Raw genomic sequence first — 27496 nt, 5'->3', positions numbered from 1 at the left:
TCCCTCTGCGAGAAAGGTGGAGCACTATAACCAGATTCCACAACAGCAACAGAGGATAACAACAACTTAGAGATAATAACAAAATTAAGATTCAACTAGATTTTGATACAGATAATAAGAATTGCAATAATCCTCAAGCCAGAGGATGTTCCTAATAAAACTTTTAATAATCCTCAAGCCAGAGGAGGTTCCAAATCCACAAAGACCTTAGGGGTGATATCAAACAACAACTTAGATAGTAACAAAAATTAAAATATGAGATTTTGAACAAAAATAACAATCCTCAAGCCAGAGGAAGTTCCCAATCCACGAAGATGTTAGGGATGATAAGACATGTTTTAATGACACCAACATAGGCAAATGTTGTCCATCAGGTAGGATGCATGCAAGAAAATGGTCCTGTGATAGGACTGTAGCAGGAAGGGGGTCCCTTCCAGGTCTAGTATACCATACTTTTACTCCTTTCCTCATGGAGGTTACTGAAGGGTCTATATACAGTGCTACTGGAGGTACATGCACTGGCCATAATGATAAAACAAAACTCCCCGGTAAGATGCTCCTACCTTCTGTCCATTCAGGATATACTACTGTGACCTTTGGGGGTCACTCTGCTGTTATTCCAGGAATACACAGGAGACCAGCTTCCAGGCCTTGTTCCCAAGGTGCCAAGAAAGCCAGCCATGGTTGGTCCATGTGTCAACAGATCCAAGGCCACGTCCACTCAGTGGAGTCTCCGGGGTTCAGTGCACTTGGTGCTGGCAGCAAGATATTATTCTGGTGGCTGAACCTTAGCTTCAGTGATTCTTCCTTGGTTTGTATTTGCAGTTGTATAGGGGAGGCAGCCATGTGTGTTAACATGTCTACTGGGCTCAGGGCTCCCTTTCAGGGTTTCTCGTTCAAACACCATAGCATGGTCCATAAGCAGACTGACCATCCCCACAGACTATTGGTGTATCTGACTTTAGTCCGGATTTTAACAAGCCATTGTGCCTCTCTATCATGCCTGCTGCAGTAGGATTGTATGGCACATGAAACTTCCATTTGATTCCTAGGTGTTGCACCCATTCTTGCAATTTATGTCCAGCAAAATGGGTGACCTGATGACTCACAATTACCTGTGATCGGTCATAGGCAGCAAAGAGATAATCCAGGCCTCTTTTGGTCATCTGCTGATCTGCACAATATGTAGGAAAAGCAACCAGAGGTCCAGTAGCTGTATCCACACAAGTCATGGCATACTGATATCCTTCTGACAAAGGTAGAGGCCCAATATAGTCCATCTGCCAACTGATGAGGGGTAAAGGCCCCTTAGCTTTCATCCCATGTTGCTGTGGAACTTGGTGTAAGTCCCTTTTAGAGCATACAACACACTCCTGCCAGGCTCTACTAACTTTTTAAAGGGTCAATGGCAAGCCCCACTGACAGGCTACAGCCCACATTGTCTTTTGCTCCACATGCTTCTAACCAATGTATCTGGGTCCATTTATCTGCTTCATTATTTTCTGGGGATGCCAGTGGCAAATGACCTGTCACATGGTATACTGTAATTGTTTTAGTCTGACCACAGGCCCATAAGTCTTGCCACAATTCTTGCCCCCAAAGGGGTTGGTGACCAACCAGTCAGTTGGCATGGTACCAGGTTGGTAGCCACAGGGTCAAGCCCCGATAGCACAGCTGTCAGTGCAGACAGCTAAAGGGGAGGGCTCCTGGCTGATCACAAGCCACATGGCGCACAACTCTGCCCATTGGCTACTCTTCTCCTCACCTTCTTCCATCCATATTGTCTCAGTCTAGAATGGAAATCTATGTCCATTTGGGGGGCTGCCCATGGCTGGAGCTCTCTGTGTACCAAGCATCTTTGGGTATAGGGGTTCTTCCCTCCAGGTAGGGACTCTCTTTTACTAATGGTTCACAAGCAAGTTCTTCCTGCTTTTCACTAGTATATGTCACCGGTCCCAATAAGCATTGGAGTTCTTCACTCAAGGGGCTACTAGAGAAGGTACTACACTGCTGTGGGTAAGCACCCCACTTGGCCAGTGTGGGCATTTGTGCCACAACACTCCTTGGCTTTTGGGTCCAGTCTCATACCCAACCCAAGATGGGATAGGCGGTTTTTACCTTTATTGGGGCCATTCCAGTAATGGGTTCTGTAGCCAGCAAGGCATGATACACTACAGCCAGTTGTTTTTCTATCAAAGTGTATTGTACCACTGTCCCTTTTGAGAGTTGTGACCAGAATTCAGTAGGTTGGTAAATTTGTTCAAGCTGCTGCCAGAGACCCCAGCCATAACCATCTGCAGTCACGTGAACATCCAGCTCACAGGGCCTCAGTGGGTCTATCACTCTCAAAGCCTGCACGGCCTTTAGTCCCCCCTGGTCCCTCAGGGCAGGCACCTCAACCTTCCCCTCAGTCGAACTGTGTTCCCCAATCATCTTCTTGTGTGGGCTCAAGTGAGGTTGGCTTGCTGTCCAGCAGGAAGTCTTGCAAAAACACAGGCTGGGCTTATGGCTCTGTCTCTGACCTCTGCCTCTTTGGTCTTAATGGCTGGAATTGCTGCTCTGGTTTCTGTTGTTGCCAGAGCTCTAGTAAGATCCTATTTGGGTTCCCGTCTAATTTCCTCCCACCTGTTCCTGCCCATATTAAATCAACCCACATCTGTGTCCTCGTAACCTTCATGAGGACCTTTAAATTCTTCTTGTGAGTAGCAGACCTTATTTATTTCCATGTTCTCATTGCTTCAGCCTCTCCTAAGTTGGCTACTGTACATGTCATCTTGCTGTACATGCCCTAAGTGAGGGGAAACAATGGCCACTAGAGACCCAAAGAGGGATGTGGGAGCCATTTGAAGCACAATATTTCTCATCTCAGTAGTGAAAATCTCTTCAACCGCACCATTTTTCTCTGGACTATAGATGGCATTTCTTATGCCTATCTCTTCTAACACCTGTTGGAGCTCAGTATACGTCTGCTATTTAGCAAGGGAGAATGGTAGGTTACTCTGACTGGGCCACACAGCACAAAGTGCAGCCATAAGCCAATCGAGGAGGGAGTGATTCCCTGGTGTCTGTTGTGCACTTTGTAACCACTGCCTTAAGGCAGGCTGAACTGTCAGGGAAGACACCTTTCCCATATCTGATCCCAATAGAACAATTCCATCCACCCCTAAGTCCCACAGACACAGGAGCCAAGCTGATATTGACTCCAAGAGCTTCTGCCAAAACCGGGAGCCCAAATCCACCAGCTCAGCCTGAGTATAGGGGTGGAGCATAGGGGTGGGCTCCATGACTGAGGGAGGGAGCTGTTCCTCTTCTTGAGGAACTCTCAGCTTCTGGGTCTTTATTTTCTTGACAACCACTGGGAATGCTTTCAATACAGGAGGGGTCAGTGCCTCCGACACCACCCCAGCTCCTCCATTTCTGGGGCTGATGGCACCTTTCTATCCCCTCCCCTGAGTGCCTCCTCTGCTACAACCTTTACCTTTTCTGCCATGCCTCGCAGCAATGCTAGCTCAGTCTTCAGCAGCTCTCTTACCTTCACCTCAATGCTTCGCAGCTGGTGTTCTCTTTTCACCTCCACCTGTGCTTCCCTCAGGAATTCGTCTTTTTCCTTTGTGGCCTTTTCCTCCTTCAGAGTACGTGGCAGCACTGCTGTCTCATTCTGTAAGGAATCTTCTACCTCTTCAATATCACCTTGTTGCCAGTGTTCTCATGCAGCCTCCTCTCGCATCAATGCCATTTCCTTCTTCAGAATATCCACAGAAGTTTGCAGCTTGCATTCTCATGCCTCCATATGTTGGGTCTTTTTCAGGAGCATGACTGCCTCTTCTGTAGACTTTTTTAATACTGTGAGAAGCAGCCAACCCACAGTCCCTGCTGCCTCACGGGCACTCTGTCTCTCAAAAGGTCTACTTACTATATACCAAGGGCTATCCCTACTGCCTCAGGTATCACCTCCACTTGCCTCCAGTCCTGGGGTAAGGCCCAGTCCTCTAGGAGGCAAGCCACCTCAGACCACATACCCACTGGGGAACAATCCATTGTCTCCCCATTCACAGGGGCAGCCTGCTGAAGCACCCCTCCCATAAGGGAAGCCTGTGTTTTTCCTTGATCAACAATGAACCCTGCCAGCTTCACCAATTGTCTTGCCAATGGGTTTCAGCCCTGGGCAAGTTCATTATGGTTTCAGTGTGACCAAAGAAGTGACAGTAGAATGTTCTTGGGCTGAAAGGGTTTATTACCCGGCTTGTTCTCCCAGTGGTAGTTCGAGCACTAGTGTCTCTGCCTCCGCCCAGAGCACTGGGTCAAGCTTTCTATATAGCGCAATAATAGCTCATTGCCTAAAGGTGTGGAAGCGATAGCCCAGCAACAGGCCAGTTACATCATCATGTGGCTTAAGTTCAGTGAGGATCCTGGCCATAGGAACCCCAACTTCCCCACATAAGGAAGTCCCATGAGGGGAGGGGCCCTATGTATTTTGCTCACTGCTCTATTCCCAACAATGGCATTGTGATTGGCATTTAGTGGGAAACCCATGAATGTGTACTGAAAAATATTAATGAATAAAGTTTTAAGGTATAACATATATACACATAACAATCCTATTAGAAAATGTACATTCACAATGTTAACTACATTAAATTACAAATAAGTCTGCAATAGTAAAAATGTACCTAAAATTTCCCTTCAAAATAAGTTAATCTATTCTTGAGCAGATGCACATAAATAGCTTATCCTCTCTATAAAATTTACATGTAAATTTAACTTTATGCAAGAGAACTGGTATTTTAAATGTAGCCAAGCTTAGCCAAGTAGCGTGGAGATGTTTTGTGACATTATAAATCCCTTTAAATATGAAAATCACTTTTTCCTATCAGGTTTGAATTTAGGTCTTTCAAAAAACCTTTTCTTAAAAAGACACTGATTTTAGTGGTATTTTAGTGGTACCTTAAGGTCCATCATCTTTTTCACTTTATACTCAACTTGTCCAATTCAAGAACTTAACTAGGTGATTTTTTTGGTCAAATTTTACCTTCCTATCCTTTCCTCAACCCCATGCTACTTCCTTCAACTGTGCCAAGATGTGTATTGGGATAATTCTCCAGAAATGACCCTCAGAAAAGGAAGCTGGCAGCCATTTTTGCAAGATTATAGTTCATCTGAATTTTATTCAGTATTACAAGTCTTTGTGAAAATTCTGTCAGATTCTTGTATGGGGACAGTCTTGCTAATAATGCTAAGATAAAAGCCCCAATCAGTGGGCTTCAAATTGTTTCTCAAATATTTATGCTAATAGGAATCACTGGTATAGGTAACTTAATTTACCCTACAATTAGCAATTAATTGACTACTCCTGTAGCTTTCTGGGCTATTTTCCCCACTACGAAAAATATGGTGGTTAAGGATGTGTACTCTGAAGATAGACTGTTACTTACAGAAAAGTACCAGAACTTCTCTGTCCCATCTGTACAATGGGAATCATAATAACCTTCACTCTATATGACATCTGTGAGATTTAAACTATACATTACATATTACCAGGAATATGAAAAAAACTCCATAAATGTTTGCTATTATCATTTTCATCATTGTTATTGTTGCTGTTTCCATAATGCACACTATCTGAACCAAAGGTGGAGTTTACTCTTTGTACATTACCCAAAAAAAACGTAAGACAGGAAGGAACTGCAGAGCATTGGGGAAGAGGGATGCTAGGACTCGACCAAAGGGCCAGAAACCTGGATGTAGCTCTGATATATCTAACTGAAGCAGTCTTGCTAGGGGAGGTGAAGAGTGAAAACAATCTCTAAAATTTAATCACAGGATGATTTATCTCAGTTTGAGCCTTGTGTTATAACTGAAGAAGTTAGAAGTACAACAAACTTCAATAGTAAATAAGAAAAAAGAAAAAAAAAGCAGTCTCACTAAAAATGGGCAGAAGATCTGAACAGACATTCCCAAAGGCATATAAATGGCCAACAGTTACCTGAAAAGGTGCTCCACATCACAAAACCACAAGGAAATGCAAATCAAAACTACAGTGAGATAACATCTCACACCTGTTAGAATGGCTATCATCAAAAAGATAAGAGATAACAAGTGTTGGTGAGGATGTGGAGAAAGGGAGTATTTATAAGATGAAAAAATTCTGGGGATCTATTGTATAGCATGGTGATTATACTGTATTTGTATACTTGAAAGTTGCTAAGAGAGTAGATCTTAAATCTTCTCACCACAGAAAAGAAAATAGTGTTAAGTTATGGAGTTGTTAGCTAATGCTATGGTGGTGATCATTTTGCAATATATAAAGTGTACCAAGTCAATATGCTGTACACCTTCAACTTACAGAATGTTATATGTCAATGTATCAAGAAACCTGGAAATAAACAAACAGAAGGCACAGGGAGCAGGTATCCATCCACAAGCCAAGGAGAGGCCTCTAAAGAAACCAACCTTCCTAGCACCTTGATCTCAGACTTCTGGTCTCCAGAAAAAAATAAGTTACTCCTGTTCAAGACAAAAAAAAAAAAAAAAAAAGTACAGCAAACTTACTATAAAGTGTATATTGTAGTGTTTACTTGTTTAGTCTCAGATTTTAAAGTATAACAAAGAACAGGAAGCATTTGAAAAAGTACTTAGACATATTTTTACATGTTTTTGTAATATTGATTATCCATATGCATGGTTCTGTACTAGTTAGTGCCTTTAACCAGCATTCAACTTATGTAGAGGTAGAAATCATACACAGAGTATGATTTAGCTAAGTACAAGTAACTCAGTAAATGCTACATAAAGTCATTTTGTCTCAAATATATTTTAGGCTGACTAGACTGGGGCTGTCATGGCCCAACCAAATTTTAAATTCTGCAGTTCTGAATAGATAATGCAGACATAGATTGAAAACTATTGAGTTTTCCTTGCCACTACTGAGAAATGGGAAAAGTTAAGTAGTTAAGTGATAGTTTTTCTCCAGATTTTGAGGGAGTTAAAAAATGCCAATAATTTTAATAAACAGTTTGCTGTTCATTATATGTATACAGTAACACCTGGCTTTTGTTTCAAAACTGTATTATTTATTAGCAATGGAAAGAAAAAAGTAATCCTACTAATGGTAGTAAAATCCATCTTGATCTCTTAATCCTCTTTATTGTTCAAGTAGTAGCACTATTAGTATTCATTTACTAACTTTGGAGTTAGTAAGATCCTGAACTAAAACAAGACAGAAGGTGTAGTAATAAAAATAATGACTTATAGAAAGTAAGGTAAGGAAGAGCAGGCACAGTTAAGTGGAAAATTTAATGAATCATGATTTTTATTTCATAAGGAAACTTGTTAATAATAGAAAGTGAAATTTATAATAAATTAAAAGGTACCTTTGAACAAAACTATTAGGTAAACAATTTTTTATAATTTCATTCTGTTATAGGTAATTTATACAAAACTCTTAATGAGTCACTGTATAGATATTCTCATTATTTTAACACCTCTGCAATTTCAATTGAGTATAACTACACATTTACAGACCATTGTCCATTCACTCATGAGTTCATGCAAGCCCAAAAATGGTGTTATGTGAAGAATATTTGTTTTTTGAGATAAGGAAATTATGGGAATCCAGAATGTTTTATATTATCTTACTATTCACAATTACACACAGTTCCCTGTGTTATTCAATACATGTTCTTGTTATTCAAAATATATAATATCTGCAGCCTGACTTCTGGATACTGACTCATAGCAATGATCAAGCAGAGCCTTAGAAGAGGAGGTTGCACATAGCAAGCACTTTCCATCACGGTCTTAGTGATGTCACTCTTGAATTCTTCCATGCCTTACAGAAAAAGCGACCAATCTTTTGTAAGCCGCTCCCAGGAGTATGATGGCAAGCACCACTATTCCACACACAAGGCTGAATGCCCATCGTGGGCCCCAGGAAGTGTATGCTTGGCTGATGAACACAGGTCCAAGAATCCGTGCTGCACTTCCAGAAGCTGTTAGCCAGCCCATGTACACGCCCTGTGGGATGGGAGACGAGAGCAGATTGACAGTCAAGTTGAGTGATTTTAAAAAACAAAGATAATGCTACTATTATAAAAGGACAGCAACCTCACAAGATTCACTTCTCCATCTCTCCTTTTTAAGTTAAATATAAAGTAGTTCTCTATAAATATAGGAAATAATTAATAATAAATTTATTTGATATAGTTTAGGAAAAAAATACAAGTAGTATAAAGGGACAAACAATGTCTGTGGAAGCCCTGGGAACAATATAATTTATTTGCCTCTTAAAGTTTACATTTATTTTGTACTTGTTATCTTCCAACACTGTGTTAGGGGCTTTACTTATGTTTTTTCCAGTGTTCACAAATTTCTACAACTGGTGTTACCCACACTGAACAAATGTGGAAGTTGAAGCTCAGAAAATTCAAGTAATTTGTCCAAGAAATCTGGAGCCATCTTTGGCTGACTCTACTATCTCACTGTCCACTCCTCCACAACGCCACTCTTCCAACTACCATCCTCAAAACTATAACCGTTAAGTCCACCCGAGCATGTGCAGTGCAGCAGCACTTTAATATCCCCAACTAAAAACAATCTGGATACCAACTGCATATTAAATGAACAAATTATGGTATATTTAATGAATGGAATGCTAAGCAGTTGCTTAAAAGTATAAGTTCTTATACAGAGTAAGATCTTCTGATGAGAGTAACATCTATACGCACTGCCATGGAATGACAGCTATGGCATATTAAGTAAAAAAAGAAAAATCCAAGATGAAGAAGAAACTTTATGTACATGAAATTTAATGTAATTTGTTTCATCTTTTTTAAGGAAAGCACGTGTGTGGATATGTTTGAATAGGCATAGAAGAATGTCTTGAAGGGTAGGTACAAGAGAAGTAAACAGAGGCTTTAGGGTGGTGAGGTTAAAAGAAGCCTTCATTTCCTACTATATACATTTCAAATTATTTGAATTTTATTACAACTGTCATGCATTGTTTTATAATTCATATGCTTTTATTATTGATTTTGAAAATCTGAAAATACAATGGGTTAAAAAACAGAAATTACCCAAATGTTTTGCCTACTATTACAGCTTTAAAATACATGAAAATTTTTTTCTTTGCCTTATTTCAATAAACACTAATTTCTATCTTAAAAATCAGTAAAACTATCAGTTAAGTTTTTAAAGAGGAAGGTACTATTTTTATTTTGTGGCATTTAAACAATTGCTACTAAAAAGTCAGAAGTAAAACCTGAAAGTAACCTAAATGTAGAATAAGAAAATGACTGAATATATAATGGTACATATATAAAACAGAGTACAGTACCTCTATTAAAAATAATTCTCTGAAAGAAAAATGTCATGGGAGAATATCTACAACATATGGTTATATTTTTAAAAAAATCAGATTACAAAATAATATCAATATATAATCCAATTTTTGTGTTAAACACATAAACCTACACACTTAGATGTACACTGGAAATGAAACTCTCATTTCAATGAAATGTTAGTAGTAATTGTCTCTTTGATATTTTTCTCCATTTTGCTTCTATGCTTTTCCTAATTTTTATATAATGAATATGGAAATTCTTATAATAGAAACTAATTTTAAAATATACATAGTTTCTGTACACTTTTAAGACCGCTATGTTTTCATCACTTAGTAATTGTCCCTAGGGCCAGATGAAATTAAGGCTACATCCAAATTTACCTATCAGTTTTGGTTTCCTGTTACCTAGTTTAAGAATGAGTTTCAGAAATTTATGCTTCAAATTTGTTTCTTATGAAAATGATGTTGACCTCATAATCTCTTAGTTCAAGACACCTTTAAGTTTTAACTTATAGTATTTTTGTTAAATTTCAGCATATAAATCTTATAAGTACTTTTTACAAAAGCTATGGGATTTTTAAAATTTTAAATGATGACATGACAAAAATCCCTCAAATCAGTATGAGAATGGCAGCAAAAAATGTGAGTGCTTACAATTATACTTCACATAATTGCAACGTCAGGGTAACTGACTCACCTGAGGTTTTGGACCCAGAATTTTTGAATATAACGTATAGGAAATAACATTACAGGACGGATAACCTATTCCAATGAGCACAGCTGATGTGAGGAACTGGGCCAGATGGACCATGGGGGTGTAGAGACACCAGGCCTGTTCAGTTGGGCAACCAGTTGGTCCTTCATTGTGATCGTCTGGTGGAGACTTCCAGAGAGTAATAATAATTTCCCCAAATGTGGTATTAGGGATTGAATTATTATGCAAAGCTGTAAAAACAAAATGAGTACAGTGCATTATTTGTTGATTTTACATGAGTAACAGGAGCTAACATGATAGAATTATATATGGCTATACCTTCCCACTGTATTTTGGGGAATTGATTTCCCCAAGGTAACAAGATAAAGAAGCCAACCCATACAACGATGAGTCCTCCCAGGAGAATAGCACGCTCACCAATCCTGTTAAAGAACAAAAACTCTGTAATTTAAAAATGAACAGTAGAGTATGACACAGTTTCATTACTTCAAAAATTTTCAAAACTATACATAAAATGATTCCTTGATACTTTTAGTGGTATACCAATTAATATGAGTGCTAAATATAACTTCTCACTGAAATAAATCAGAATTCCTCTCAAAACTGGCTGATTCCAGGTCTGGGAAAGAAAATGGATATGATGAGCTTAGTCATCTTGTCATATCAGAAAGCAGAGAAACTATTAGTGACGACTACACCACAGTAAAAGAACTCAGAGCCAGTGTGAGGAAGCTGGCCCAAGCCACGACTACATGAACACCAAAAAGATTAACAGTGATAATGCATAGAAACACATAAAAATATTATAATCTGTGAATTCATACTATATTAAAATAAAATACTCTTGGTCACTTTCAGAAGATGTCAGGGATGAAATCATTATTTTAAAATCACTTAATAAAAGGAAAGAGTCACACTGTCTTTCTACAAACTACACCTCAGGATAACTAAATAGTTGGTGATGGGAAGGAAGCTTGTCTTTTAAGCAAGTGTTCCAGGAAACAAATAAAGGAATGATGGAATAAAATACCAGAATTTTGCCATTATCTGCTAATGAATTAAAGGGCTGAGAGAATGATCAAGGGCCACTTACATCATAAGAAGAGATAAAACATTTCTCCTGATACAAGCAAATAACACCACCTATAAAGGATTCTTGCCAAAAAAACTGAACTAAAATCTCATCAAGCCTCTATCTAATACCAATTTTTGAGAAATATAGTAAACACCAGAAAATGTTAAAGGAAAAAGAACATCACAAAAACAAAGGGATTTACCACTCCTAGGAATTTACTCTAAGAATACAGGAGCCCAGTTTGAAAAAGACATATGCAGCCCTATGTTTATCGCAGCACTATTTACAATAGCCAAGAAATGGAAGCAACCTAAGTGTCCATCAGTAAATGAATGGATAAAGAACATGTGGTACATATACACAATGGAATATTATTCAGCCACAAAAAAATACAAATCCTACCATTTGCAACAACATGGATGGAGCTAGAGGGTATTATGCTCAGTGAAATAAGCCAGGTGGAAAAAGACAAGTATCAAACGGTTTCACTCATGTGTGGAGTATAAGAACAAAGGAAAAACTGAAGGAACAAAACAGCAGCAGACTCACAGAACCCAAGAATCAACTAACAGTTACCAAAGGGAAAGGGATTGGGTAAGATGGGTGGGAAGTGAGGGATAAAGGAGAAACCGGGTCATTAAAATTAGCACACATAATGTAGCGGGGATGGGGGCATGGGAAAGGCAGCATAGCATAGAGAAGACAAGTAATGATTCTATAGCATCTTACTACACTGATGGACAGTGACTGTAATGGGGTATGTGGTGGGGACTTGATAATAGGGGGAGTCTAGTAACCATTATGTTATTCAAGTAATTATACATTAATGATATCAAAAAATTAAAAAATAAAAAAAACCTAAAAAAACCAAAGGGATTGAATCAGCCCAATCCAAACTGTGGGAAACAACAGTGCACACATCTTGGTCTTTCCAATTTGTAAGGGAACAAATGCAAGAGAGGTAGAAAAGAAACCTATAGATTAAAAGACACGTAAGAAATTTAAAAGCCTGGGTCAAATAAGTAAGCTGTAAAGCACAATAAAACAATATAGAAGAAAACAAATAAAAAAAACAACATTTGAGACAATGGAGAAAATTTGAATACTTTTTAGATATTTGATGATATTACGATATCACCAAATTTTTTTGATGTGATAACGTTGTAATCATTAATTTTTTTTTGAGGAACATTATGTTTACTAGACTCCCCCCTTCATCAAGTCCCCCCCACATACCCAATTAGTCACTGTTCATCAGCATAGTAAAATGCTGTAGAATCACTACTTGTTTTCTCTGTGTTGCACAGCCCTCCCAGTGGCCCCCCCACATTATACATGCTAATCGTAAGGCCCCCTTCTCCCTCCCTTCCCACCCATCCTCCCCAGTCCCTTTCCCTTTGGCAACTGTTAGTCCATTCTTGGGTTCTGTGAGTCTGCTGCTGTTTTGTTCCTTCAGTTTTTCCTTTGTTCTTATATTCCACGTATGAGTGAAATCATTTGGTACTTGTCTTTCTCTGCCTGGCTTATTTCACTGAGCATAATACACTCTAGCTCCATCCATGGTGTTGAAAATGGTAGGATTTTTTTCTTCTTATGGCTGAATAATATTCCATTGTGTATATGTACCACATCTTCTTTATCCATTCATCTACTGATGGACACTTAGGTTGCTTCCATTTCTTGACTATTGTAAATAGTGCTGCGATAAACATAGGGGTACACCTGTATTTTTCAAACTGGGCTGCTGCATTCTTAGGGTAAATTACTAGAAGTGGGATTCCTGGGTCAAATGGTATGTCTATTTTGAGCTTTTTGAGGAACCTCCATACTGCTTTCGACAATGGTTGAACTAATTTACATTCCCACCAGCAGTGTAGAGAATTCCCCTTTCTCCACAACCTCGCCAACATTTGTTGCTGTTTGTCTTTTGGATGGTGGCGATCCTTACTGGTGTGAGGTGATATCTCACTGTGGTTTTAATTTGCATTTCTCTGATGACTAGCGATATGGAGCATCTTTTCATTTGTCTGTTGGCCATCTGAATTTCTTCTTTGGAGAACTGTCTGTTCAGCTCCTCTGCCCACTTTTTAATTGGATTATTCGCTTTTTGTTTGTTGAGGTGTATGAGCTCTTTATATACTTATAATCATTAACTTTTGAGAGACGCAAATTGAAATATTTATGGAAGACATGAAATGATGTCTGGGATCAACTTCAAAATAATCCAGATGCAGGGGTAGAGAGTGTGGAATAGGTTGAGGTACAGATGAATCAAGATCGTCCAAGGGTTTATGATTGTTGAAGTTCAATAACAGATATTAGAGATTCAGTATGTGATGCTCTCTATACCTTTGTATATGCTAAAAATTTTCCATAATAAAAAGTGAAAGATACAAACAAGATCAAGAGCTTCCTAAAAGAAAACCCAAATAGTTCCCAACATCCTCAGTATACTTGTAAGGCTTCACACCTTTCCAACCTGATCTTTTCCCATTTGACATTTCTCTCATTTTGCTCTGGCCAAACTGGCCTTCCAGCTTGTTCCTTAGGCACTGTAAGCTCAGTCTTCTGAAGAGAGTTCCAGACCAGGGCATGGCTGTTCTCTGACTTCCCTGAGGTCTCTGCTTGGATGTTACTTCATCAAACATGCCTTCCTTGAACATTCAATCAAAATAACACTCCCCCTCTCTCCCAGCCTGGCCCTTGACACTCTATTCTCTTCATCTGCTCTATTCTTCATAGTACTTGTCATTATCCTGACTTCACGCTTGCATTTATTGGCACAAAACACAAGCTCTTTGCAGGTATGCAATTGGACAATCTCTAAGAATGCTTATCAGCAGTACTGCTCTACTTTTGTAGCATGATGTTTTTTCACATCTACCATTATTTAACTTTGAATTTCTATGTCTGCCTATACCTTGGTCCCTCTGTTTGACTCTAGGACAGGAATCTTCATAGTAACCCTTAAAGCATCTAACCCTACAGACTGACTCAATATTTGTTAATTATTTTAGAACTTTATTAAAGTTCTAAAGTATTATTAAATTATTTTAATAATTAAATTGTTAGAGCTGCCTAAATTCAACAACTGTAACAACACAGACTATATGTATGAACTTAATTTTTTAAAAGCATTCCCCCCAAAGTATGTTCTTTACAGTAGAACATCTACAAAATGCTTCTTTAAAACAGTGTTCTGTGGTAAAAGTTACAAATAACTTTGACAAATACTATATACTGTATTTGTCAAGGTGGTGATACAGTATATGCTTGAAGATTTAGAAGTTTTAGAGTAAAAACCTTTGGCAATTTTAACCTGATTTTTCCACACTTAACCACTAAATCATTTTTGTTGCATAAAAAATATTACCATAAAGCAGGAATGTTACCATATTGCAAATTGTGTATTACATATTACAAATATTACCATACAGCACATTTATGAAATACACTTTAAGAAATACTTTACATAAAACATAAAAGGGGGTATTCGGATTCAAGATAGCAGAGTGAGAGGTGAGACAGAAAACTCCTCCCAAAACCACATATAACATGAAAATATAGTTAATACAACTAATCCTAAAAGAGCAACAGGAAAGAAGGCTGTGCCAGACTGCATACACCTGGAGAACAGAGCAGATCTCACAAAACACAGTAACATACCAAAGCCTTGATCCGGCGGGACCCAAGCACTTCCCCAACCCCAGCTCAATGGTAAGAGGAAGAGAAACACAGCAGGGAGGGGGTGGAAGCCTAGGACTGCTGAACACACAGCCCTGGAGACCTGCTTTGGGAGCACAAACCTACATTGCATGGTGCTCTGGAGATTAGTGGCGTTGGAAAGCTAAGACAGGCAAAATACCTGGAGAGATAGACATTCCAGCCATTTGTGGAGGACAGGGATCCACAACCTATTGCTCTGGGACAAAGGAAAGGCGGGAGGTTTGAGAAGCTTCCTAGCAACAAGAGGGCTGCCGAAGGGGCAGGGTTTTCATGGAGGTTGCTGGGCGGGAGAAGGGATAGGTGGACAAGGTTGGATCGGCAAACTCTGCCCAGCAGGTTGGGAACTTTCAGGAGCTTCAGGTGCTCCATCCCCCCAGCTGGCTACTCAGATCTGCAACCCCCACTGTGATACGCAGCCTCCTGAACCTTCCTCCTGCCCTGCTGGCACTGCTTGCAAACCAGTAGTCACTGCCCTGGCATCAGGCCAGCAAGAGGTAGGGCCTGCCTATGATAGCCACAGAAGTAAAGCACAGAGGCTTATACCTGTGTGCTCAACCCACTGGTTCTGACAATGGAGATAGCCATTGGAGCCGGGAAGCAAGAAACAGCTCTTTCCTCCCCTCAGGCACCACTGCTGTTCCCCTTTGACACCCAACAACACTCCATGGGCTGAGCAGCTCCAGAGACTAGAGCTTCTGGGAAGTAGAGGGTGCCACATACAAATATGAAACCTCAAAGGAACCTGGTTTGGACCAAAATCTCACAAAAACTAGAAAAGGCCCAAATGAAACTGAACTCACCAATCTTCCTGAAAGAGAGTTCAAAATAAAAATCATAAACATGCTCATGGAGGTACAGAAAAATATCAGGAACTTGGGGACAAATTTAGGATGGAGATTCAATCATTAAGATATTCCACATCTGAAATGAAACATACAATGGAGGGATTTAAAATCAGATTAGAGGTAGTAGAGGAGACGGTAAATGGAATAGAAATTGGAGAAGAGGAATACAAAGAAGCCGAGGCACAGAGAAAAAAAAGGATATCCAAGAATGAAACAATATTGAGAGAACTGTGTGACCAATCTAAAAGGAACAGAATTCACATTATAGCAATACCAGAAGAAGAAGAGAGAGAAAAAGGGATAGAAAGTGTCATTGAGGAGATAATTGCAGAAAACTTCCCAATCTGGGGAAGGAGATAGTCTCTCAGGCCATAGAGATGCATAGATCTCCCAAAACAAGGGACCCAAGGAAGACAACTACCAAGACATATAATATGGCAAATATCAAGGATAAGGACAGAATTTTAAAAGAAGCAAGAGAGAGTAAAAAGATCACCTACAAAGGAAAACCCATCAGGCTATCATCAGACTTCTCAGGAGAAACCGTACAGACCAGGAGGGAGAGGTATGATATATTTAATACAACGAAGCAGAAGGGACTCAAACCAAGAATACTTTATCCAGAAAGATTATCATTTACATTTGAAACAGGGATTAAATAATTTCCAGAGAAGCAAAATCTGAGAGAACTTACCTCCCACAAACCATCTCTACAGTCTATTATGGAGGGAATCCTAAAGATGGAAGTGTTCTTAAGTCTAAATAGCTGTCACAAGAGGAAATAAAACCCACTAAAAAAGGGAGAACAATTAATTATTAAGCAGATGCAAAATCAAATCAACTACCCGCAAAGTCAGCCAAGGGACAGAAAAAGAGTACAGAATACAACACCTAATAAATAAAGAATGGAGGAATAAGAAAAAGGATGAAAAAAGAAAAAAAAAACAACCTTTAGGTTGTATTTATAATATAATACTGAGTTAAACTAGACTGTTACAAAGTAAGGGAATTACCCTTGAATCTTTGGTAACCATGACTCTAAAACCTGCAATGGCAATAAGTACATACCTATCAATAATCACCCTAAATGTAAATGGTCTGAATGCACCAATCAAAAGACACACAGTCACTGAATGGATAAAAAAACAAAATCTGCCTATATGATGCCTACAAGAGACTCACTTTAAAACCAAAGACATACACAGACTAAAAGTGCACAGATGGAAAAAGATATTTCATTCAATTGATAGGGAGAAAAAAGCAGGAGTTGCAGTACTTGTAGTAGATAAAATAGACTTCAAAACAAAGAAAGTAACAAGAGAAAAAGAAGGACATTACAAAATGATAAAGGGGTCGGTCCAACAAGAGGATATAACTATTATAAATGTCTATGCGCCCAACACAGGATCACGTACATATGTGAAACAAATACTAACAGAATTAAAGGGCAAAACAGAATGTGATGCATTCATTCTAGGAGATTTCAAAACCTCACTCCAAAAGACAGATTAACAAGACAGAAAATAAGTAAGGACACAGAGACACTGAACAATGTATTAGAACAGATGGACCAGACATCAACAGAAAACTCCATCCAAAAGCAACAAAACACACATTCTTCTCAAGTGCACAAGGAACATTTTCAAGAATAGATCTTATACTAGGCAACAAAGAAAGCCTCACTAAATTAAAAAAGATTAAAATTGTCCCAACCAACTTCTCAGGCCACAAAGGTATGGAAGTGGAAATGAATTACAGAAAAAAAATGAAAAAGCCCACAAACACATGGAGGTTTAATAACATGTGGCTAAATAATCAAAGGATCAGTGATCAAATAAAAACAGAGATCAAGCAGTATAGGGAGACAAATGACAACAATGATTAAACACTGCAAAATCTGTGCGATGCAGCAAAGGCCATGATAAGAGGGAAGTATATTGCAATACAGGCTTAGCTCAGGAAAGAAGAACAATCCCATATGAACAGTCTAAACTGACAATTAACGAAACCAGAAAAAGAAGAACAAATGAGGCCCAAGTCAGTAGAAGGAGGGACATAATAAAGATTAGAGCAGAAAAATACAAATTGAGAAGAATAAAACAGTACAAAGAATCAATGAAATCAGGAGCTGGTTCTTTGAGAAAATAATAAACAAAGTAGATAAACCCTTATCCAGACTTAATCAAGAAAAAGAGTCTACACACATAAACAGAATCAGAAATGAAAGGAAAAATCACTATGGACACCAAGGAAATACAAAGATTTAATAGAGAATACTCTGAAAAATTATGTGCTCACAAACTGGATAAACTAGAAGAAATGGACAACTTTCTAGAAAAATGCAACATTCTAAGGCTGACCTAGGAAGAAACAGAAAATCTGAATATAAAAATTACTAGCAATGAAATTAAATTGGTAATCCAAAAGATACCTAAGAACAAAACACCTGGACCAGATGGTTTCACTTCTAAATTTTATCAAATATTTACTGAAGAGCTAATAACCATTTTTCTTAAAATTTTCCAAAAACTAGAAGAGGAGGGAATATTCCCAAACTCATTCTATGAGACCAGCATCACTCTAATACCAAAACCAGGGAAAGATACCACAAAAAAAGAAAATTACAGACCAATATCCCTGATGAACATAGATACAAAAATACTCAACAAAATATTAACAAACCAAATTCAAAAATATATTAAGATGATCATATATCATGATCAAGTGGGATTCTTCCCAGGGATGCAAGGATGGTACAACATTAAAAAATCAATCAACATCATCTACCACATCAACAAAAATGATCTTCATACTTGCTGAAAAAGCATTCAACAAAATTCAACATCCATTCATGACAAAAATGCTCAACAAAATGTGGATAGAGGGCAAGTACCTTCACATAATAAATGCCATATATGACAAATCCACAGCCATCATCATACTTAACAGTGAGAAGCTAAAAGCTTTTCCTTTAAGATCAGAAACAAGACAAGGATGCCCACTCTCCCCAGTTTTATTCATAGTCTGGAGGTCCTAGCCACAGCAATCAGACAACACAAAGAAATAAAAGGAATACAGACTGGCAGGGAAGAAGTTAAACTCTGTCCCTGTTTGCAGATGACATGATATTGTACATAGAAAATTATAAAGAATCCACTCCAAAACTACTAGAACTAATATCTGAATTCAGCATAGTTACAGGATACAAAATTAATACACAGAAATTTGTTGCATTCCTAAACACTAATGATGAACTAGCAGAAAGAGAAATCAAGAAAACAATTCCATTGACAATTGCATCAAAAAGAATAAAATATCTAGGAATAAACTGAACCAAGGAAGTGAAACACCTATACCCTGAAAACAACAAGACACTCCTAGGAGAAATTAAAGAGAATACTAATAATTGGAAATTCATCCCATGCTCTTGGCTAGGAAGAATTAATATTGTTAAAATGGCCATCCTGCCTAAAGCAATCTACAGATTCAAAGCAATACCTATCAAAATACAAACAGCATTCTTCAACAAACTGGAACAAATAGTTCTAAAATTCATATGGAACCACAAAAGACCTTGAATAGCCAAAGCAATCCTGAGAAGAAAGGGTAAATTAGGTGGGATCTCACTTCCCAACTTCAAGCTCTACTACAAAGGCACAGTAATCAAGACAATTTGGTACTGGCACAAGAACAGACCCACAGACCAGTGGAACAGAATAGAGAGTCCAGATATTAACCCAAACATATATGGTTAATTAACATATGATAAAGGAACCATGGATATACAATGAGGAAATGACAGACTCTTCAACAGCTGGTGTTGGCAAAACTGGACAGCTACATGTAAGAGAATGAAACTGGATTACTGTCTAACTCCATACACAAAAGTAAACTCGAAATGGATCAAAGACCTGAATGTAAATCATAAAACCATAAAACTCTTAGAAGAAAATAAAGGCAAAACTCTCTTGAATATAAGCATGAGCAATTTCTTCATGAACTTATCTTCCCGGGCAAGGGAAACAAAAGCAAAAATGAACAAGTGGGACTATATCAAAGTAAAAAGCTTCTGTACAGCAAAGGACACCATCAACAGAACAAAAAGGCATCCTACAGTATTGGAAAATATACTCATAAAAAATGACACATCTGATAAGGGGTTGCCATCCAAAATATACAAAGAGTTCATGCACCTCAACAAACAAAAAGCAACGCAATTAAGAAATGGGCAGAGGATCTGAATAGACACTTCTCTAAAGAAGAAATTCAGATCACCGTCAGGTACATGAAAAGATGCTCCACATCACTAATCATCAGAGAAATGCAAATTAAAACCACAATGAGATATCACCTCACCACAGGATGGCCAACATCCAAAAGACAAACAACAACAAATGTTGGCGAGGTTGTGGAGAAAGGGGAATTCTCTACATTGCTGGTGGGAATGTAAATTAGTTCAACCATTGTGGAAAGCAGTATGGAGGTTCCTCATAAAGCTCAAAATAGAAATACCATTTGACCCAGGAATCCCACTTCTAGTAATTTACCCTAAGAATGCAACAGCCTAGTTTGAATAAGACAGATGCACCCCTATGTTTATCACAGCACTATTTACAATAGCCAAGAAATGGAAGCAACCTAAGTGTCCATCAGTAGATGAATGGATAAAGAAGATGTGATACATATACACAGTGGAATATTATTCAGACACAAGAAGAAAACAAATCCTACCATTTGCAACACCATGGATGGAGCTAGAGGGTATTATGCTCAGTGAAATAAGCCAGGCAGAGAAAGACAAGTACCAAATGATTTCACTCATACATGGAATATAAGAACAAAGGAAAAACTGAAGGAACAAAACAGCAGCAGACTCACAGAACCCAAGAATGGACTAACAGTTGCCAAAGGGAAAGGGGCTGGGGAGGGTGGGTGGGAAGGGAGGGGTAAGGGGAATAAGGGCATTATGATTGGCACACATTATGTAATGGTGGGGCGGGGCACGGGGAAGGCAGTATAGCACAGAGAAGACAAGGAGTGATTCTATAGCATTTTACTATGCTGATGGACAGTGACTGTAATGGGGTATGTGGTCGGTACTTGATAATGGAGGGAATCTGATAACCACAATATTTTTCATGTAAGTACATATTAATGATATAAAAAAATAGCATTAGACCCAGGAATTCCACTCTAGGAATTTACCCTAACAATGCAGCAGCCGAGTTTGAAAAAAACATATGCACCCCTATGTTTATCGCAGCACTATTTACAATAGCCAAGATATGGAAGCAATCTACATGTCCATCAATAGATGAATAGATAAAGAAGATATGATACATATACACAACAGAATATTATTCAGCCGTAAGAAGAAAACAAATCCTACATTTGCAACAACATGGATGGAGCTAGAGCGTATTATGCTCAGTGAAATAAACCAGGCAGAGAAAGACAAGTATCAAATTATTTCACTCATGTGTGGAGTATAAGAACAAAGCAAAAACTGAAGGAACAAAACAGCAGCAGACTCACAGAATCCATGAATGGAGTAACAGTTACCAAAGGGAAAGGGACTGGGGAGGATGGGTGGGAAGGGAAACATAAGGGGAAAAAGGGGCATTATGATTAGCACACATAATGTAGCAGGGGTGGGGGGCATGGGGAAGTCAGTGTAGCACAGAGAAGACAAGTAGTAATTCTATAGCATCTTACTACACTTATGGGCAGTGACTGTAATGGAGTATGCGGTGGGGACTTGATAATGGGGGACTCTAGTAACCAAAATGTTGCTCCTGTAATTGTATATTAATGATACCAAAATTTTAAAAAATAGCTGAAGGAACAAAATAGCAGTAGACTCAGACTCTAAGAAAGGACTAGTGGTTACCAAAGGGGTGTGGTGGGGAGGGCAGCTGGGGAGGGAGGGAGGTAGACGGGTATTGTGGGGTATCAGGATTTGTGCACATGGTGTGTGTGGGATCACGGGGAAGACAGTGTAGCTCAGAGAAGACAAATAGGGACTCTGTGGCATCTTACTAAACTGATGGACAGTGACTGCAATGGGGTATGGAGTGGGACTCAATAATAACCACATCGTTTCTCTTGTTAAACCTTCATAAGAGTGTATATCAATGATACCTTAATAAAAAAAAATAACATGCAAAAGATACATTAGAAGACAATTATTTTCTTGTTAAATAACTTGTTTTACCAACAAATATGCCATATGTTAGAAATATGATCCCTTAATGTATTTTAAATGTTTGCAAAACTTCAAGAACTAAAACTAATCCATAATGAAAGAAAAGACTTAAATTATTTTACTAACACATACATCTACATTGTTAGCTCTGTTTCATGTTTCACTTCAAGAAATTAAACTTGAAACAAACCAGACATATAACTTACTTTTTGGAAAGTAATTTAATCCCCATGAAAACAATAACTGCTTCAACTCCAAGAGCAGCCAGTATTATTCCATCATATAACACGGCTTGCTCTCGAGTCCAGGCATACATATCCATTGTTAACGGAGTAACAATGCTAAGAAAAATAAAAAATAAATTATTTTTTTACTTAAATTTCAGTCATTGTTACTTAAAGTTGAAATAGAAGCTTAAATAATTATACTGACTCATTCAGGAATTGGCATCCTTTTAACAATTACACCAGATCTACATAAACAAAAATTTTAATACATTTTAAGCATATTTTTTCCATGCATGAGCTACTATGTTTGGCTATTTGTGTTTTTATTTTTTAATATTGATCTTAATTATATAAGTAATATATCCGTATTGCCAAAGTTTGTAAAACAGGAAAAGGAAATGAACCAACCATATTTCCTACCATTCTCATTTAAGTGAATAATCATGGTTATGTTTTGGTTTAAATTTGTCTCTTTTCAGTGAAATAATGGATAAAACCTTCTAAGATTTTTTCTTTTCCTCAGTCTCTTTTACTATCTTTGAATGTTTATTTTTCTCCACACCTTTGAACATTGTTCTTCCTTTATATGACCACCTGTCTCCTTCTTTGCCAAGCTTCTTTTCCTACTTCTTATCTCCGTCTGTTTACTGGCTTCAAAGTGGAAGTGTAATATATTTAAAATATTCATTCTTTAAAAGAATGAAGAAAAGAACATCTCTATTTTTTATTTTAAAATGAGATAAGCTGACGTGGAAAATAGTTTTGTGGTTTCTTAATAAGCTAAATATGGAATTACTGCATGATCCCACAGTTTCACTTCTGGGTACATAACCAAAAGAACAGGAAGCAAGGATTCAGATACTTGTACTTGAATGTTCAGAGCAGAATCACAGCATTATTCATAATGGCCAAAAGGTGGAAATAACCCAAATGTCCGTCAACAGATGAATGGATAAACAAATTTGTTATATACATACAATGTTATATTACTCAGACATAAAAAGGTGTGAAATTCTGACACATGCTATGATGTGGGTAAGCCTTGAAAATATCATGCTAGATGAAATGAGCAAGACTGGAAAAGAAAAATGTTTGATCCCAGTTATGTGAAGTTCCTAGAACAGGCAAATTCATAGAGAGAAAAAGAAGACCAATGGTAACAGGAGCTGGGTGAAGGCAAATGGAGACTTATTATTTAATGGGTGTAGAGCTTCTCTTTGGAATGAAAAAAATGTTCTGGAAATAGATGGTGGTGATGGCTACACAATATTTTGAATGTACTTAATTCCACTGAATTGTAAAATTAAAAATAGTTAAAAGGGCAAACTTTGTTATCTTTATTATACCACAATTTAAAAAATGCCCCAAAACTCAGATGAGTTGAAACTTTTCACACATCTCAGTAATTCAAAAAATAAAATAACAACAAACTTATATGCATGCGCATTACAAATGTTACCATGTATTGATAAGGGAACAAACCAAGTTGTGAAATGATACTATCATGTATTCTACGTTGGTTTTATAGATACACACTAATACTTAAGAGTTGTATAGAAAAAAATGTTTGAAAACATACACACTGAAGTATTAGTGGTTACCTCCAGGGAAAGGAGTGGATATGGAAATACAGCAGTAGTGTTTGGAATATTTATGAGTACACTATTTTAATAATATAATGGAAAGGTATTTTGAAAATAAAAAGCCACATGATAACTAAGATCAACAAAACCTACAAAAGACAGAGATCTTATAATATACTAGTTTTTTCAGGATTAGGGCTTAAATATGATTAAAAATGCCGAACTGAGCCCTTTATACATAAGTAAGTATTTATAAGTTTTAATTTTAATTAAACCAAGACACTAATTAAAGTTTTAAAATTATACTTATCATAAATATATCAAATATTTATATCATAAAATTATCAAAAACTCAAAGGCAAGGGTGAAGACTAGTGAAACAGGTTGCTTTATAAGAAGGAAGATTTCAGACAGAGAATTAAGTATATTCAAGTTAAAGAGAATAAAATTTATACACATTTTCACATCATGAGAATAATATGCCTTACATGAAGTTTTTGAGAACATTTATATATCTGATTAATAACGCATTATGAAATACAGGTTATTTACATAATCTAATTTAGATGAATACAAAAGAAAACTTACGTTTCAAAAAGTGCAAAGATAAATAGAACCACAAAAAACAGAACATTGGTGGCTACAACAGCAACTTGATCGATATATCCTTGGGGAACCTGAATTTCTTCTGTACTTGCTTTAGTAAACAGGAGAAAAATTATATTACTTACACATTATTTTTCTTATGACACTAAAATAACAGAAATTATATGTAGCAAATTCTATGACTAAACATTTAAAATCATTTTTAGGCTTCAAAGCAGTTTAAAAGAGTTTAATATAACAATTTATATGACAGAAATAATTTTAAATGGCATATAAAAGTTAAGTGAATTTTCTTCCTAGGAGATATACTTAAATTCTATTATCCACAGGAAATACTCAGATTTTCTATTTGGTGTCTTTCAATCCAAAATAGGAATGTATTTCATCGAATTCTATAAAATGATCTCATACTAAATAAACTTGCTTTAAATTTCAGTTGTTGTTTTTTTCTACCATACCAAAATCCTAAATTCATGAGGATTTCGTGAAGATCTCAAATAATTTATTAAATCAGCTCTCAGTTATGATTTACTTCAATGATTATGTATTTTGAATTTCAGTGTCATGTAAAATTAGTATTAGTAAATATCCTTATGTTACTACCACATTTAAAAAAAAAGGCTTTGTGTTACCATTTATATTTTTACAAAGAAATGTATTTTGTAAAGAACCATATGTATTTTGAATTTCAGTGTCATGTAAAATTAGTATTAGTAAATATCCTTATGTTACTACCACATTTTAAAAAAAAGGCTTTGTGTTACCATTTATATTTTTACAAAGAAATGTATTTTGTAAAGAACCACCAAGATTTAAAGTGGTTTTATAAATTAGGGGGCAAAGTGACTCTATTGACTTACCTTGAACTATGTAGCGAATTTACACAATATAAGCTATTTCCTGGTATAACTTACAGGTGTGAAATCATAAACATCTCCTTATATATATCCATCAAACTATTTTATAGTTTACTCACTTATTCAGAGTAAACCAGGAAAGGAATACAAGAGTGTGTTCATTTATGAGTATGTTTACATGTATGTATAGCATTAGGAGGGGTTTAGGGGTGGCCTTTCTCAGACACACTAACTTTCTATAATTTTTTTTATAACAGTTCCTGCTGCCTTTTTATATCTCAGGATTCCTAAGGAGGAGTTCCTTCTCCAATAATACAGAAGATCTGAAACAGTCTGCTATACTTAGGGGCAGTTAAGAATCTTAGACAGTCAATACAGGGTTATGACCTCCCTTTCTGATCACACAAAGAAAACTGGTCACCTTTATCCAGATCCCCTTCCAAGGTGGACTCTGGTCCTTGTGGGCCTTTTATAATTTTGGATAGACTCCCTGATTCTCAATCACCACCTACAAGCCAGTCTTTACTCATTTGAATCAAATAGGAACATTGCCCCAAGTTAGACTGGTTTTTTCCTCCTATGTGGTTAGTGTCCTGCAGTCTCCACCCAGGGCTGGCTTCAGTGGGGAAGCTCAGAAATCCTAGACTGTGGGGACTCACCAGGTATCATAATTGGAAGAGTTTTAAGAAAAGACCTTATTGATTCAAATACTATATAATTAGAAATCATAATCCTATCCCTTAATAACATCTTTAGTAAGCAGGAAAAAAACCTGACACATTTTATCTAAACATTTACTGAAATTTAAAAATGATTTTTGTTGTATGAAAATTATTCTGAAGTACCTAAAGATCTTATGAAAGCAAAGTCTCACCTTTCTAAACCCTCATTTGTGCTTTAGAGCAGTGCTCTCCAATAGAACTCAGATGTAGCGGAAATGTTCTTTCTCCAAGCTTTTCAATACAGTTAGTCACTAGCCACATATACCCACAGCTGAGAACTTGAAATGTAGCTAGTGTTGACTAATTTCTTAAATGTGATTTAAATTTAAATAGCCAAATGTAGCTATCATACTGATCAATATAGTTCTAGATCTTTGCTTCTCAAAGTGTTGTTTGTAAACCAGCAGCATCTCAGTTCATATGGTAGCTTGTTATAAACGTAGGTTCCTAAAATCTCACTAGGTTTGCCAGATTTAGTAAATAGAAATATAGGTTACCCAGTTAAATTTAAATTTGAGATAAATAATAACTTTGTTACATGCAATACTAGAAATTTAAGTATAAATTACATGAAATATTTAGGATATATTTATACTAAAAACTTATTTGTTGTCTATCTGAAAGCCAAATTTAACTGGCTGGGAACATTCCCCCAAATTATTCAAATTTATCCTGTATTTTACCTGGCAAGCTACTTAGGCCTCACCCTAGGCCTACTGAATCATAATCTGCATTGTAACAAGTTTCCCAGGGGCTTCCTAAGGGCATGCAAGTCAATGAAGCCCTGACCATATTGTTTTCCCTTTCAGCTTTCTGAAGGATTTTGCTTCTGTCTCTTTCTTTTCTCAGCAGCTTAACCTCACACTCTCTTTAACTTGTTCATCTCCTTTACCTAACAGGTCAATTTACCCACAGCTGGCATTTCCTCACCTCCCTCCCTCCCTCCCTCCCTCCCTTCCTCCCTTTCTTCCTTTCCTTCTTTTATTTTGAAAAAGTTCAACCATCTCCTTATATATACATCCCCTAGATTTAACAATATTTTGCTACACTTATTTCATCTATCCATCCTCTCCTCCTTTCTCTCTGTATTGCTGTAGTGTTGTTCTTCACTGGGTAACTCCCAAATTTCTCTCTCTAGTTTGATCTCTCATGCCAAAATTACAAATGCCTCTGTAATATTTTTAGTTGTTATTTACTCAGTTCTAGTGTGTTCAGCTTCAGCCGGTCCTTTCCTAGGCTCTTGTTCTCTTCTATTCTTTCAATGATCTAGAATCAAAATTTGAAGTCTTTGACAACTCCCTCTGCTGGGCAGGAAGTCAGAGATAAGTGGGAGCAGAGGTCGGGGTGACCACAAAGAGGTTGGGACTAGGGAGTTGAGACTACCATAGCTTCCACCTATGAGAAAATTCCTAGAAGGAGGACTAAGACCACAGAAACATTCCACAAGCTAGAGTCCAACTGGGCATGCTCCTGGGGAGCCCCAACATAACCATTACTTATTATAAAGTCATTATAATAAATCTGCATTGCGGTTTAGCCCCCCCCTTGGTGGGCAATCATGGAGAATTCTGGGAAAGAGCACTGCAGTAGTAATTAGA

At 37.3% G+C, this 27496-nt stretch overlaps 1 protein-coding gene across 3 annotated transcripts in view; it reads right to left on the bottom strand.

Moving 5' to 3' along the window:
- Positions 1 to 7291: 7291 nt before the first annotated feature.
- The window catches only part of MFSD8 (major facilitator superfamily domain containing 8), a 50336-nt gene continuing 30131 nt past the window's right edge, over positions 7292 to 27496 (bottom strand). For all 3 annotated transcript variants that reach the window (XM_036997899.2, XM_036997900.2, XM_073237057.1), the window contains 5 exons: positions 24302 to 24410; positions 22110 to 22244; positions 10371 to 10474; positions 10035 to 10282; positions 7292 to 8013 (listed from right to left, as the gene is read on the bottom strand). In XM_036997899.2, the coding sequence (XP_036853794.1) occupies positions 7807 to 8013; positions 10035 to 10282; positions 10371 to 10474; positions 22110 to 22244; positions 24302 to 24410 (803 nt within the window). In that variant the 3' untranslated portion in view covers positions 7292 to 7806. The remainder of the gene's footprint in view (positions 8014 to 10034; positions 10283 to 10370; positions 10475 to 22109; positions 22245 to 24301; positions 24411 to 27496) is intronic.

Source organism: Manis javanica, chromosome 5, assembly GCF_040802235.1.
Source record: "Manis javanica isolate MJ-LG chromosome 5, MJ_LKY, whole genome shotgun sequence".
In the NCBI taxonomy this organism is placed as follows: Eukaryota; Metazoa; Chordata; class Mammalia; order Pholidota; family Manidae; genus Manis; species Manis javanica.
Note: the sequence above shows the minus strand (reverse complement) of the source record. Positions and strands in the feature narration are given on the sequence as shown.